General features: G+C 40.9%; 1 protein-coding gene across 3 annotated transcripts in view; it reads right to left on the bottom strand.

Moving 5' to 3' along the window:
• Positions 1-13,660, bottom strand: part of cdhr5-rs (cadherin-related family member 5, related sequence) — a 57,581-nt gene that overhangs the window by 18,192 nt on the left and 25,729 nt on the right. For 2 of the 3 annotated variants that reach the window (XM_072562800.1, XM_072562801.1), the window contains exons 5-12: positions 12,938-13,030; positions 9,601-9,687; positions 7,625-7,735; positions 6,186-6,356; positions 5,087-5,177; positions 4,530-4,636; positions 3,328-3,528; positions 658-789 (exon numbers count right to left, since the gene is read on the bottom strand). In XM_072562800.1, coding sequence (XP_072418901.1) covers positions 658-789; positions 3,328-3,528; positions 4,530-4,636; positions 5,087-5,177; positions 6,186-6,356; positions 7,625-7,735; positions 9,601-9,687; positions 12,938-13,030 — 993 coding nt within the window. The remainder of the gene's footprint in view (positions 1-657; positions 790-3,327; positions 3,529-4,529; positions 4,637-5,086; positions 5,178-6,185; positions 6,357-7,624; positions 7,736-9,600; positions 9,688-12,937; positions 13,031-13,660) is intronic. The other variant, XM_072562802.1, reaches the window with a different exon arrangement.

Raw genomic sequence — 13,660 nt, 5'->3', positions numbered from 1 at the left:
CATTCTGCTGACAGTGAATCAGTGATATAATAACTCAGGACAGTACTTGAGGTATAAAGAGGGAACAAAGAAGGAATATTCCACACAAAGACCTGTTGGCACATAGGACCATTCTGTAAAAGCTGATGATAGTGCCAAGTCAGTCAGAGTAATGATGGTAATTAGAGAGATTCTTAGAAGAAAATGTTAAACTAGCAACGGAATGGTCAGCCTTCTTCTTGAATCACAAGTAAAAATTTGAAAGCGGATTGCTAGGCTTCTTCAGAGAGCGATTTAAAGTCAACACAGTCACATATGGGCAAGGCAATAAAGAGATGGCAGGTTAGCTTCTCTGAAGGGCATCAGGGAACTGTCTGTTTTTATGACAAATTCAAGAGCTACATGGAAATGGAAGCTTGCTGAGGCATTGAGAGTCTCTGCTAGAGAGCCAACGAGAGATCTACATTACCCCTTTACAGGAAGACCTACCCAGTCACACCAATCATGAGTGGTGAGGTCATTGGTGAGCCTTCCTTTGGATCAAGGCACTGGAATCCTACTGAGAGCTGATGGCCAGTCAGAGGCAGGCAGGTCTTGTGCTACGGAATGGACAAAATCTTATTTTTTCCTAAATCTTGCTACCCCATCTTTGAATATTCTGCCAGTCTCTTCCCTTACCTGCAGCATGTACTTTTCATGTGCATGCAATCGATTAGTTCGAGCAAGTAGAAGCCCTTCCTGAGTGACCTGGTATAGCTGTGTGTGGTTGGACTGATTTGTCAGGGTGTAGGTAAGTTTCGGGTTTCTGCCCTAGGGTAACACAATGGGTCAAAGTCAGGTGGAGGCATTTATATTAATCTTGTACATTTGATCTTTTCCACTGCTGCCTTTATACACTTTTCAGTTATATTCCATTATAACGTGAGAACAAGCAGCAGGAGTAGGCAATTCAGCTTCTTAAGCCTGCTCTGCTATTTAATATAACAACGGCCAATCTCATCTTGGCCTTAGCTCTACTTTCCTGCCCGCTCTCCATAACCCTACAGTCTAAGCGTTAAAAATCTGCCCATCTATCTCCTCATGAAATGTACTCAATGAGCCAGCATCCACCACACTTATGGTAGTGAATTTCATAGATTCACAACCTATTGACAAAAGTTATTTGTCTCCATTTCTGTTTTGCATTTGCCCCTGCTTACCTGAAAACCACAACCTCCTGTTCTAGATTGCCCCACAAGAGAAACATCCTTTCTATCTATATACTATCAAGCCCTTTTAGATAATAAAGTACGTACCTTAATTTGATTTCCTCTGATTCTTCTAAACTCCAGACAGTATCGGCCTAAACTGCTCAATCTCAAAACAAACCTCTCATCTATGGAATCAACCTAGTGAACCTCCTCTGAACTCCAATACAACTAGACTCTGGAGTGTTTGGAATGAGGTTAGCCTGGTATAACTCATGAAATATGAATTCCCTGCAAATGAGGGCTGGTAACCTGGTCCAATCAGAGAGTCCTGGCTGACAGATATAAATATGAGTGTCAGGGTTCTGTTCACTCTAGGAGCCAGCTCTGAACTAGCTGGGTCAGTGTCACGTATAGTGCATATATAAATAAAGGTTGACTTGCTGACAGGATAACGGCCTTCTTGAAGTTATTTCACATCCCTCCTTAGGTAAGGGGACCAAAATTGTGTACAGTATTCCAGACGCAGTCTCACTATTGCCTTGTACAGTTAAGACCATAAGACCATAAGTTGCAATACAATTACCAAGCTCATTTAGCCGAAGAGGGAATATATCCTGATCTGTGAACTTCTTTGATCACTTGCTGAGAATAAAGGTCTTCAATAAATTATGTTGACTTTGGAACAAGTTATAAGCACATATGAATTAGAAGCAGGGGTAGGACATTCAGCTCCTTGATCCTGTTCAGCCACCTGGCAAGATCATGATTGATCTGATTGTCATCTCAAATCTACTTTCCTGTCTATAACATTTGGACTTCCTCACGAATTAAGGATCTATCTAACTCGACCTTAAAAATATTCAATGTCTCTTCTTCAACTGGTCTGTGCAGAAGCAAATTCACAGAGTACAACCCAATGCGAGAAATTAATTCTTGTCTATACCTTATATAGGATACCCATTAAAATTTATATGGTGTTCCCTTACCCTTGTCCCTCCCATTCAGGAAAATGTCCTCTCAACCTCCACCCTGTCAAGTCTCCTTGGGGATCTAATATCAATAAGATCAGGGTAATAGGTCCATGGTGAAGTCAAATATCTATCTGCTTCCACTTTTAAAATGGATTATTTTTCAATTGTTTTCTCAGGAAACTAATGACATAAAACTCCACTTTCCTTCTTTTGAAGGTTGTTAAATTTGCCTATCACCTACCAACGATTTCCTTTATCAAACCTCTTAGATCTCCATAAGCTTCTTGATTCTAAAGAAAAGAGCCCCAGAATCTCTAGTCTCCCATCATATCTGAAGCCTCTCATCTAATCTTTCAACTGAAAGAAATAATATATTTTTGTAATAATCAGAGCTAATAGTCTATCTGTATTTGCTCTCTTCCTCTCCTTCAAAAGGCATTCTTGATAATTTGAGAATCAATGAATCATAGCTTACGCTGTGATATTGGTAGGGGACGGGGTGAGGAGGTAGGCCTAAATCTACCTCAGCTACAGTGGGAATCTAACCCCACAAAATCGGTGTTATTCTGAACTACATGCGAGTTTTTTAGTCAGCTGAGTAAAACCTCATATCTCCATCTCACTCCCTCCCATCCTTTTATTGTTTAAAACACAATTGGATCAGAGAACCCAAACATCTGAACTCAAGAGAACATAAGCTAAATGTATAAGTCCTGGTATCGTTCTGGTATTTCTGCTCTGTACCTCTATCCATTCTCCTTAAATATATTTTTCTTGAGGTGTGAAGCCCAAAAACTGAACATCATATTTCATAACAAGGATAAAGTTTGTAGGGTTATGGAGGAGGGAGGGTGTGACTAAGTGGGTAGCTCTTTCAAAGAGCTACTATAGGCATGAAGGGTCAAATAGCCTCTTCATACGAATCCATTAGAGATGAGGCCTGATCCAGTCTCTGTACAACTGAAGCATTCACGTCCTCACTTTTGATATTCCAGCTTCCTTGAGATAAATGTCAGGAAAAAAAACTGAGACAACTCTTCTCCTGTCTTCAAATAGTGTGTCAGATTGTTTATATCCACCCTAGCAAGTAGAGACACTATAGTTTAATTTCTCTTCATTATCCCCAGCAATGGAAAGATAAGGGGATGAGGGAGGGTATATTAAAAAATAAACATGATTTAACTCACGTTTTTGAAATCTTGGTCCACTGCTTTCACTAATAAGGGTTTATTTCCATAAGTCACTACCAGGGCAAAGGGGTTGGGTTGCTCCTGAACAAATCCTTTATACTCGATCTTGTTAAAACGTGGCCGATGACGATTCTGGACCAAGACACGAATCAACACCTTGGTCACTGTGTATTTACTAGAGTCATCCACTTGGGAGGCCTGGAGAAAAGAACATCAGAGTAACCCAGCTGTGCTCACCCCAGTGTCATAAAGACACTGTCCTTTTTATTTGCTGCTCACTCCTGGAATGAAAGTCAGTCCCAAAAGAAGTAATAGCATGGTAAGGGACAGCTGAATAACTGAATGGACTGAAATACCCACCCTTGAGAGTTGCTGGACAATCTGATTGGCATGAGGGAAGGAGATGGACTGGGCACTTAACATATTTATGTGCCCCTGCACCCATCCAAATTGATGTCCACCTTATGTCTCCCTATGTCTACTCTATCAAATCACTTTGCAACTGTTATTACCTCTATCAGGTCGATAGGCTTCTCTTTTCTAGAGAAAGCAATCCCAGCCTGCTCATGCTATCCTAACAATTATACACATGCAATTCTGGTATGATCCATGTAAATCACTTCTTAATTTGGAGACAAAAACTGTATGCAGCACTTTAAATATGATCAAATCAAGATTCAGTGTAGGTTTAACATAGTTTATTTGCTTTTCAAAGTGAGAAATCTTAGCCAAGTAATGGCAGGGTGCCCAGGCAAGGTTCCTGTTTGTGATTCTGCCCAGTGACTTCTGAGAGTCAATTGTGAATTTCACGTTTGACCAGCCTTGATTGTAGTATAGAATTATGGTGCAATATCTGCCAATGATCATTGCCTAAACTCACACGTGAAGAAGGGTTGGTTGATTAATGTCAAAAAGAGCCTACATTGCCAATGGAGCCAAATCTAGCAAAGCCCTCGGGACAAGCAGGACTGTGCAGGAAGGAGGAATGGAAAGGGGTTATTAATCTATCCAGCATCATTACCCACTACTTTCACCCATTCCTAACTGTACAGCTGAAGGAGGGAAGGCTACGTCTGAGTTATTCAGCAGCAGATAGTATCCAGTATCTCACTTTTGGGTGGTTGCAGATTGGCCAGTTCAATCATTGTCACATTAGTTTTTTTTAAATTGTGAATCATGGCTGACTCTATTTTCTTTACCATGACTGTAAGAGAGAATGATGGATTTTGTATGTAGCTCCGGACTGGCCACCTCATCAACAGCGCTCCAGTAATATTGTTGATTTCAAATCTGCCATTATCACCACCTGCAGATGAGATAACAGTGAGACAACAGTGCCATTCGCCTGTTGATCCCAATTCCAAGCCTCCTGTTAATCTTCACTCAAACTCCCAGTGATACCCACACTGGAGCTATCCCACAAACCCCTGTCTAATTCTCCTACCAACCCCATACCAGATCCCCCTGCTAATGACCCAACCCCAGCTCTCTCTTTGCCCTCCCAATTCCACTGACTCCTGCCCCCACCCCTCCAGCTCTCTCTGACACTGACAGCTCTCTCCCAGATTACTGCATTCTCTATTACATCCTTACTCTCAGTATAAGTCTTTCAGTTATAATACCCTCTCTTATCTACCCCACCCTCAGTCCTACCAAATGGTGGGATTTTTATTAGCTGGTTTACTTCAAGCTACGTGAGTTTTTTCTTAAAGAACAAGCAACTTAAATTGATTTGTTTATCTTTGAGAGTTCAGACCTTCAAGGATTGAGTATAGAACTGGTGTCTGAAGTCCTATGTCTCCATCCTCTGCTAATACGGAGCCCGGAGAGAGCTGGAGAGCGTGAAACTGTAATAGAAAAGAAACTGAAATGAACAAAATTTGGGAATTTTGTATGTTTCAATAAGGTCACCCTTCATTCTTATAAACTGTAATGAATAAGGGCCTAACCTGTTTAGCCACTTTTGGTAAGTCAACCCCTTCATCCCAGGCATCATCGAACTGAATCTCTATTGAACCTCCTCCATCCTTCCCTATTGTAAACAGTACACTAGGACCAGCCTCACCAACACTGTTCAGTTGTAGCAAGATTTCCCTATTTTTAAACTCCAACCCTTGCAATAAAGCCCAAAATTTGATTTACTACTTGCTGTACCTGCTTGCTAATCTTTTGTGTTTCATATTTAAGAATACCCAGATCCCTCTGCGCTGAACCTTTTTGCAGTCTCTCTGTATTTGAATAACAACTTGCATTTTGATTCCTCTTGCCACAGCATGTGAGTTCACTCTTTCATAGAATTCCTACAGTGTGGAAACAGGCCCTTCAGCCCAACAAGACCACACCAATCCTCTGAAGAGTATCCCACACAAACCCATTCCTCTACCCTTATACTCTATATTTACCCCTGACTAATGCACCTAACCTACACATCCCTGAACACTATGGGCAATTTAGCATGGCCAATTCATCTGACCTGCACATCTTTCCTACATTAAACTCCATCTGCCAAGCTTTTGCCCACTCACTCAACCTATTTACGTTCCTTTGCATGTTGCTTACATCATCTTCACAACAGGCCCTCTCTCCTATTTTTCTATCATCTACAATTTTGGATACATTACACTCTGCTACCTCCTTCAAGTTATTAATATTGTTAGTAAATAACTGTGGCTCTAAGTACTGATTATTTATAAGTTTCCAACTTGAAAAAGACCTACTAATCTTGGCTGTTTGTCTTCTGTGTGTTAACTAATCCTCAGTCCATGTTAATATGTCACCCCAGTATTATGAACTCCTATTCTGTACAATATGCCACACATTATTGAATGCTTTCTTGAAAAATGACTGCCTCTTACCGGTAGCTTTGCCTCTGTGACATTTCCTGTGTAGATTGGGTTGACACAAATCCTGGATGCTCCATGTGACAGGAAATTGCAGGGAAGGAATCTTGGGTACTGGTCATCCCCATCTAACACGTTGATGTTAATTTTCGCTGTTGTGTTGTATCTCTCTTTGGTATTCACTTCCTATGAATAGGCACTGTTAGATTGGTGCAGGAAATGCTGAAGTACTGAGATTAACTTGGTTAACCAGGGAAGGTAATGGTGGAAAGTCATAACAACAATGTAACCTGGACATTAAAAAGGGATCTGAAATTTCCTCACAACAGTTCCTGTTCCTTGACTGTATATCTGGTGAAATTATGGTTGTGAAGCTGAAAATATTCCAAGAATATTCCAGGTAATTTATAATTAATGATGAAATTAAAAACTGTAATGATAATCTGAATGATCTCTCCCCCCTTCCAATTCTCAACTGTTCCTCTTCAGTTTTCTGATTTTGTTCTCTCTCTCTCTTTCTCTCCTTTTTCTATCATCCCTTCTCGCTCATTCCTTGCTCATTTTTCTTTCTTTCACTCTCTTACATTCTTGTCATTGTCTTTTTTTTAAAAACAGTACTGCTGTCATGGATTCCTTCAATTTTCTGCATCCATCATATCCAAGGTCAAGTATTCATTCCGTTTGCATTATTATTGTGTTGAAATTTAGATTCCTATATCACCTCCTATTACAAAGCATTCTTGGTCTATCCCTACTGTAGATTTCCTTCATTCATTCCTTCTTGTATTAACAGGACTTTCGATTTTTTGATTTATCATGCTACTTTCCTGTCCTTTACAAAGAGGCTGGTATTTGAATGGCCTTAGTCTATCGTTCAGACCAAAAGCTAGTTTACATAAAATCTTAGCTTTTAATCCGCCTCAAATCAGCTGCTCCCTCATAAACCATCCAGAGTGGGGAAAAGTCTCAAATCACTTTCTAAGGGACCCATTTCATAATAAATATCACCCCTCATAATCTCCGTATCTTTGTGGATATCACTGCTATTATCTTACTATCACTGCAAATACCATCTCTTCTGTCTCAGTAGTAACAGGGATATTACTCACAATATTGAAATAGCCCTGCAGATACCATCCTCACAATTTCAATATTACAGCAGATACCAAATATGATATCTCATACTCAATGTCATCCATGAATTCAGAATCATTACAGATATTACCACCACTTGCGCAAAATCACCGCAGATATCACACTCACTGTCTTAGTATCAATATGGATATAACCCAACTGTCTCAGTCTCAGTGAAGAAATTATTCCTAGAATCTCAGTATTATCCTGGATATCAGCTCCACCATCCGATGCACCTTAATTGTACTTGCTGTTTGTTAAGAAACTGCAGACAATGCCTCATCAAATGAAAAAGCTCGATGCAAAAATTAGATTCATACCATGGCATAAACCATCAGCTCCAATTCCTTTTTCACCTCAAAGTCCAGCTGCTGGGCCAACTGGACCTTTCCACTGCTCGGTAAGTTGATTGTGAAGAATTCTGCATCACTCTACAACAAAAGGACAGAGTTTGAAAAGAACAATAGACTTCACCCATCCATCAGCAGGTGAGAAGCTTCTCATCAGATATACACCTTTCTCCTCTCCCGACCTCTATTTTCTCTCTGTCTTGCTTTCTCTATCTATTGCAACATTTTAGCCTCTGTCTGTTTGGATTTTACTATGACCATTAATCCTTTCAGTTTCTGCTCTTTCCCCTCTTGAACTGCTACAAACTCTTGCTTACATTTCCCAGCCCCTCTCCCCCATGCCAATGAATGTTCTCTTGTTTCTTTTATTTTGAAGCAAAGACTCAATACAACATCTCCAAATCCTACACCTGTTCTCCCAGGGTCTTAGAGTGTGGAGTCATTCCCTCTCTCAGTCCATTTAGTTATCTATAATATTAGGAATGGGAATCACCAAACAATGTTTATTGATTCCTCTAATTACTGTTCGTTATGTTTCCACCTTGTCACTGTCCTACTCAATGGCCTGGACCCTTTGGCTAGGATTCAAACTAGAATCCCCATGATGAATTTAAATTCCAGCTGGTGGTTTCAGGATTGGGAAACAGGTAGGGAAAGTGAGAGCAGGAAAGTTAGGTGAGCAGCTGATAGTTCCACAGGCATATCAGCCATCTTCAAAAGATGAACTTCAGGCAACTTGTCAGCAGTAGCTTGAGGATGGACCCTGGGATTGAGGGGAGTGATAGGAATTGGAGGCAGTCGGGGTTTGGCAAGGAGCAGCAAAGGGTTGGGGCAATCAGTCCTACTGTTTGGAGTGCTACCATGGAATCTACTGTTGCTTACAAATATCTTCCCAGTCAACATGTGCTGTCAAATATTGAAGGAAACAGGTTTAGCTCCTGCTGCATGAAGTCCAACTCCAGCAGAGAGGGATTATTGCTTACTAAGGACACCTGAAAAACAGGTGTATTCTGATAATGGGTCAAACATCTTTTAGCTTTTTTTTGGGCATGGAACATTGATCTTGAAAACTGACCCTGTGCCCACATTTTACACTCCAAAGCAATGAGATCCAACTCCTACTCACACATTGCTCCCTGCCCCCACTTTAATAGCACAGCATTGAATGTAGGGAGTACAGCCAGTCCGTACATCTCTTCCATTGCCATTGATATGTACCCCAGGGTCAACCAGATCATCATTCTCAATGCCAACTCTCTCATCCAACTTGCCACAACTTTCTGCCTCCTTCTGCAACCGAGACTAAGGACTCCTCACAATTTAAGGAACTGATTGCCACAGATTGCAATATATTGTGTAATATACTAACTAAATCATACAGACTAGCCTGACTACATGCAGGTGGGCATATGGGTTATGACGTAGTATTTTCTGATGCCCAAATTTATGCTAGTTATGTGATTTTTGTTTACAAAAAGCAAGCTTTCAACATTGCTAGGCCTTGTGAAATTAAACAACAGGCACCCACAGAAGGTACAGAGGGCTGACTGCTATTACATTTCTTCCCTGGAAACTAAAACAAAACTCAAGAATATTTTGCCCAAGCTCATACCCCTTTGGAGAGAGATTAGGGCAAATCACACCCGTACAATGGGCTAGGTGACCTCGTTGGATACAGGAAAGATTCTATGTTGTCTCCTATTTGAAAGAGATATTTGGGATCGAAAAGTGTGGCACTGGAAAAGCACAGCAGGTCAGGCAGCATCCGAGGAGCAGGAGAGTCAACGTTTCAGGTGATGTCGACTCTCCTGCTCCTTGGATGCTGTTTGACCTGCTGTGCTTTTCCAACATCACACTTTTCGACTCTGATCTCCAGCATCTGCAGTCCTCACTTTCTCCTGAAAAAGGACCATTGTTTCAATTGCAACTCTCAAGCTTTCACCTACCGTTGCTCCATCAATGATGTAGATGAGGTCGTCTCCATCCCTGTCATTCGCCTGCAGTGTGAAGACAACATTGCCAACTTGGGTTAACTGTGAGTGTGGGGGAAGGAAAAATAAAAACAATTTAAAGATGTTTCTGAAAGTTGGGTGGTTTAAAATCCAAAAATGTCAGAGGCCAAATGGTATTTGGCTTGAAGGGAATCTTGAAGAAGAAAAAAATAATGTACTTGAATTTACATAGCACCATTCATGACACCAGGATATCCTACAGCACTTCACAATCAATTTCTTTTTGAAATGTATTTTCCATTGCAGTAAAGCAGCCAACTTGAGCACCACAAGTTCCCACAAACAGTAATGAAATAATAATCATATCTGATTTAATGATGGTAGATGAGGAAAAATATTGGCCAGGAGAATTCCCCTGTTCTACTTCTAGATGACGCCACAGGATTTTTTGCAACTATCGAAGAGGTCAGATGGGGCCTTGATTTAACACCTTCATTTGAAAAGTCAAAGTGAGGACTGGAGATCAGAGTTGAGAGTGTGGTGCTAGAAAAACGCAGCTGTTCTGGCAGCATCTAAGGAGCAGGAGAATCTACGTTTCAGGCATAAGTCCTTCATCTTTGGATGCTCCCTGACTAGCTACGCTTTTCCAGCACCACACTCTCAACCTTCAATTGAAAGTCAACACTTTGGAAGGTACAGCAATGTTTCAGCCCTTTCTCAGAATTACTCCCCAGTGGAGTAATGTGCTGGAAATCAAATTGCACAATTCTGGTGAAATCACAAAAGTTAAAGATTTGTTATAAAGTATAGGATTCCTTAATTTGCCTGACATTCAGATGTAAGTTGACGGAAAGCCAGGAAACTAACCAGGTTACTGAACGTTATCAAGAATTACTGCTTATTATAGAATCCCTACAGTGTGGATACAGACCATTCAGCTCATATTGACCCTCCAAAGAGCTTCCCACTCAGACCCATCCCATCTGTGTAACCCTGCATTTTCCATGGCTAACCCACCTAGCTTGCACATCCCTGGACATAATGGAGCAATTTAACATGGCCAATCCACCTAATCTGCACATTTTTGGATTGTGGGAGCAAAACAGAGCACCAGGAGGAAAACCACACAGACACAGGGAGAATGTCCAAACTACACAGACAGTTGCTCAAGGGTAAAACTGAACTCAGGTCCATATTACTGTGAGGCAGCATTGCTAACCCCGGAGCTATATAGATGGAGGGAAAAGTAGAAAATAATTCAGTGGTTTCTATTTATAGGATCTGCTCAGGTGGTTTTTATTAATCAGAATGTTGTTTCTCAGTCTTTCTGCTCTGGATGCCTTCACTGGTTTAGAGGAGATACAGGATGTCTGTTTCATACTTCTAAAAGTTCTTTGACGTATTCATTAAAATCCACAGCATACAGCAACTTCTAAAGGAAAAATACCCTAGTTTTCTTAAGGTTTGATGTTGCTGTTATTGCAGAAAACAGCAGGAGTGTCTGAGCTGGTGAAGATCTGAAGGCTGTTCATAGCCCCAAGTTGTTCAGCTACTTGAGATCCAATCACATAGTTGTTGAAGGCAGAAAGCATTTGTCAGTGATAACCAGTCACCAGTTCACAGACCATTCAGCTACTTGTTGTCAGCTGAATCTCCAGATGAACACACCCCTTAGCTCCTACTCACCTGCAAACTATACTGCAGTTATTGTTTGGACAAATAACAAAGAGAATTGATGAGGGCAGAGCGGTAGATGTGATCTATATGGACTTCAGTAAGGCATTTGACAAAGTTCCCCATGGGAGACTGATTAGCAAGGTTAGATCTCATGGAATACAGGGAGAACTAGCCATTTGGATACAGAACTGGCTCAAAGGTAGAAGACAGAGGGTGGTGATAGAGAGTTGTTTTTCAGACTGGAGGTTTGTGACCAGTGGATGCCACAAGGATCAGTGCTAGGTCCACTACTTTTCATCATTTATATAAATGATTTGGATGTGAGAGTAAGAGATATAGTTAGTCAGCTTGCAGATGACACCAAAATTGAAGGTGTAGTGGACAGCAAAGAAGGTTACCGCTGATTACAACAGGATCTTGATCAGATGGGCCAATCCGCTGAGAAGTGGCAGATGGAGTTTAATTCAGATAAATGTGAGGTGCTGCATTTTGGGAAAGCAAATCTTAGCAGGACTTATACATTTAATGGTAAGGTCCTAGGGAGTGTTGCTGAACAAAAAGTGCAGGTTCATAGCTCCTTGAAAGTAAAGTCGCAAGTAGCTAGCATAGTGAAGAAGGCGTTTGGTATGCTTTCCTTTATTGGTCAGAGTATTGAGTACAGGAGTTGGGAGGTCATGTTGCGGCTGTACAGGACATTGGTTAGGCCACTGTTGCAATATTGCGTGCAATTCTGGTCTCCTTCCTATTGGAAAAATGTTGTGAAACATGAAAGGGTTCAGAAAAGATTTACAAGGATGTTGCCAGGGTTGGAGGATTTGAGCTATAGGGAGCGGTTGAAAAGGCTGGGGCTGTTTTCCCTGGAGCGTTGGAGGCTGAGGGGTGATCTTATAGAAGTTTATAAAATCATGAGGGGCATGGATAGGATAAATAGACATAGTATTTTCCCTGGGGTGGGGGAGTCCAGAACTAGAGGGCATAGTTTTAGGGTGAGAGGGGAAAGATATAAAAGAGGCCCTAAGGGGCAGCTTTTTCACGCAGAGGGTGGTACATGTATGGAATGAGCTGCCAGAGGAAGTGGTAGAGGCTAGTACAATTGCAACATTTAAAAGGCATCTGGATGGGCATATGAATAAGAAGGGTTTGGAAGGATATGGGCCGGGTGTTGGCAGGTGGGACTAGATTGGGTTGGGATATCTGGTCGGCATGGACGGGTTGGACCAAAGGGTCTGTTTCCATGCTGTACATCTCTATGACTCTATGACTCTAAGTAGCTTTGTTAACAGTGCTTGCAATGAGTATCATGTTCTTTGATTTTAAAAGCTGCAATAATCCTTCTACAATCCTTGGTTTTTAAAACAGATCTTTTCTCATTTCAGTCCACAATTTAAGATACAGAAAATTAGACACTGTCTTTACAGAGCACCTACCTGGATTAAGTGCTCAAGACCCAGCATAGACTTGTCTCATCTCTAAAGGTGGATGTAAAAGTTTCCTGTAGGATCTTTCAGTCCACAAAGTGGCTATCCCTTGATTATACTGCAAGGGAATACTATACTATTTGTAAAAGACTTCGGAACATCCTGAGATTGCAAAGGGTGCTTTATAAATGCAAGTTCTTCTTCTTTAATGTTTGAGACATAAGTCAGTCTCTCACCTCACTGATGTTGACTTGCTGAACACTTTCTTTAAGGAACATTGGTGGATTGTCATTCTCATCAAGTACCTGCACCATTAGTCTGTAGTGGATCTGCAAATGGACAAAAACATACATTTATTGTTGAAGTTACAGGTGGAGAAATATCAGCATTTGAGCGAAACGCAGGAACTCAATCAATCAAATCTACATCTTGCTTTCTATCCATCTTTCTCCAGCGTTTTGTTTCTTTCCTATGGAGTTGCCATGATAAGTTATTGGAATCTGAACGTTCTCTCTGCAAACATGATGGAATTTGATTTCATAGATAATTTTAAAAGAGACGTGGATGACTAATAGAGGATGAAGATACTAACAGGGTTACAGACAAACTGAGGGACATGGGATTAAGCAGGGTACTTCGAGAGAATTCACATTCAATGGGCTGAATAGCATCTTTCTGTGCTGTAACTTTCTCTTCTGTGAATTAAGATTACCCCGATCCTGATGGAAGAGTGCACTGGAAATCAAGACTTATCATTCCACAAGTACTCACAAATGTGAAATGTGACCAACTTACTCACAATTTTGGTTAATACCTGATTTTGATCACTATCTGAGATGAAAGAAACATTAACTGAGTTCCATCAATGAACAGGAAAACAGAACTTAGTTATCAAAACAAACTTATCCATGAACTGGGCAAAAATTAATCCTTTATTACGAAAATGCAAAGTTAAACCA

The sequence above is a fragment of the Chiloscyllium punctatum genome, chromosome 44 (genome assembly GCF_047496795.1).
Source record: "Chiloscyllium punctatum isolate Juve2018m chromosome 44, sChiPun1.3, whole genome shotgun sequence".
NCBI classification, from domain to species: Eukaryota; Metazoa; Chordata; class Chondrichthyes; order Orectolobiformes; family Hemiscylliidae; genus Chiloscyllium; species Chiloscyllium punctatum.
This window is presented reverse-complemented; position numbering and strand designations above follow the sequence as displayed.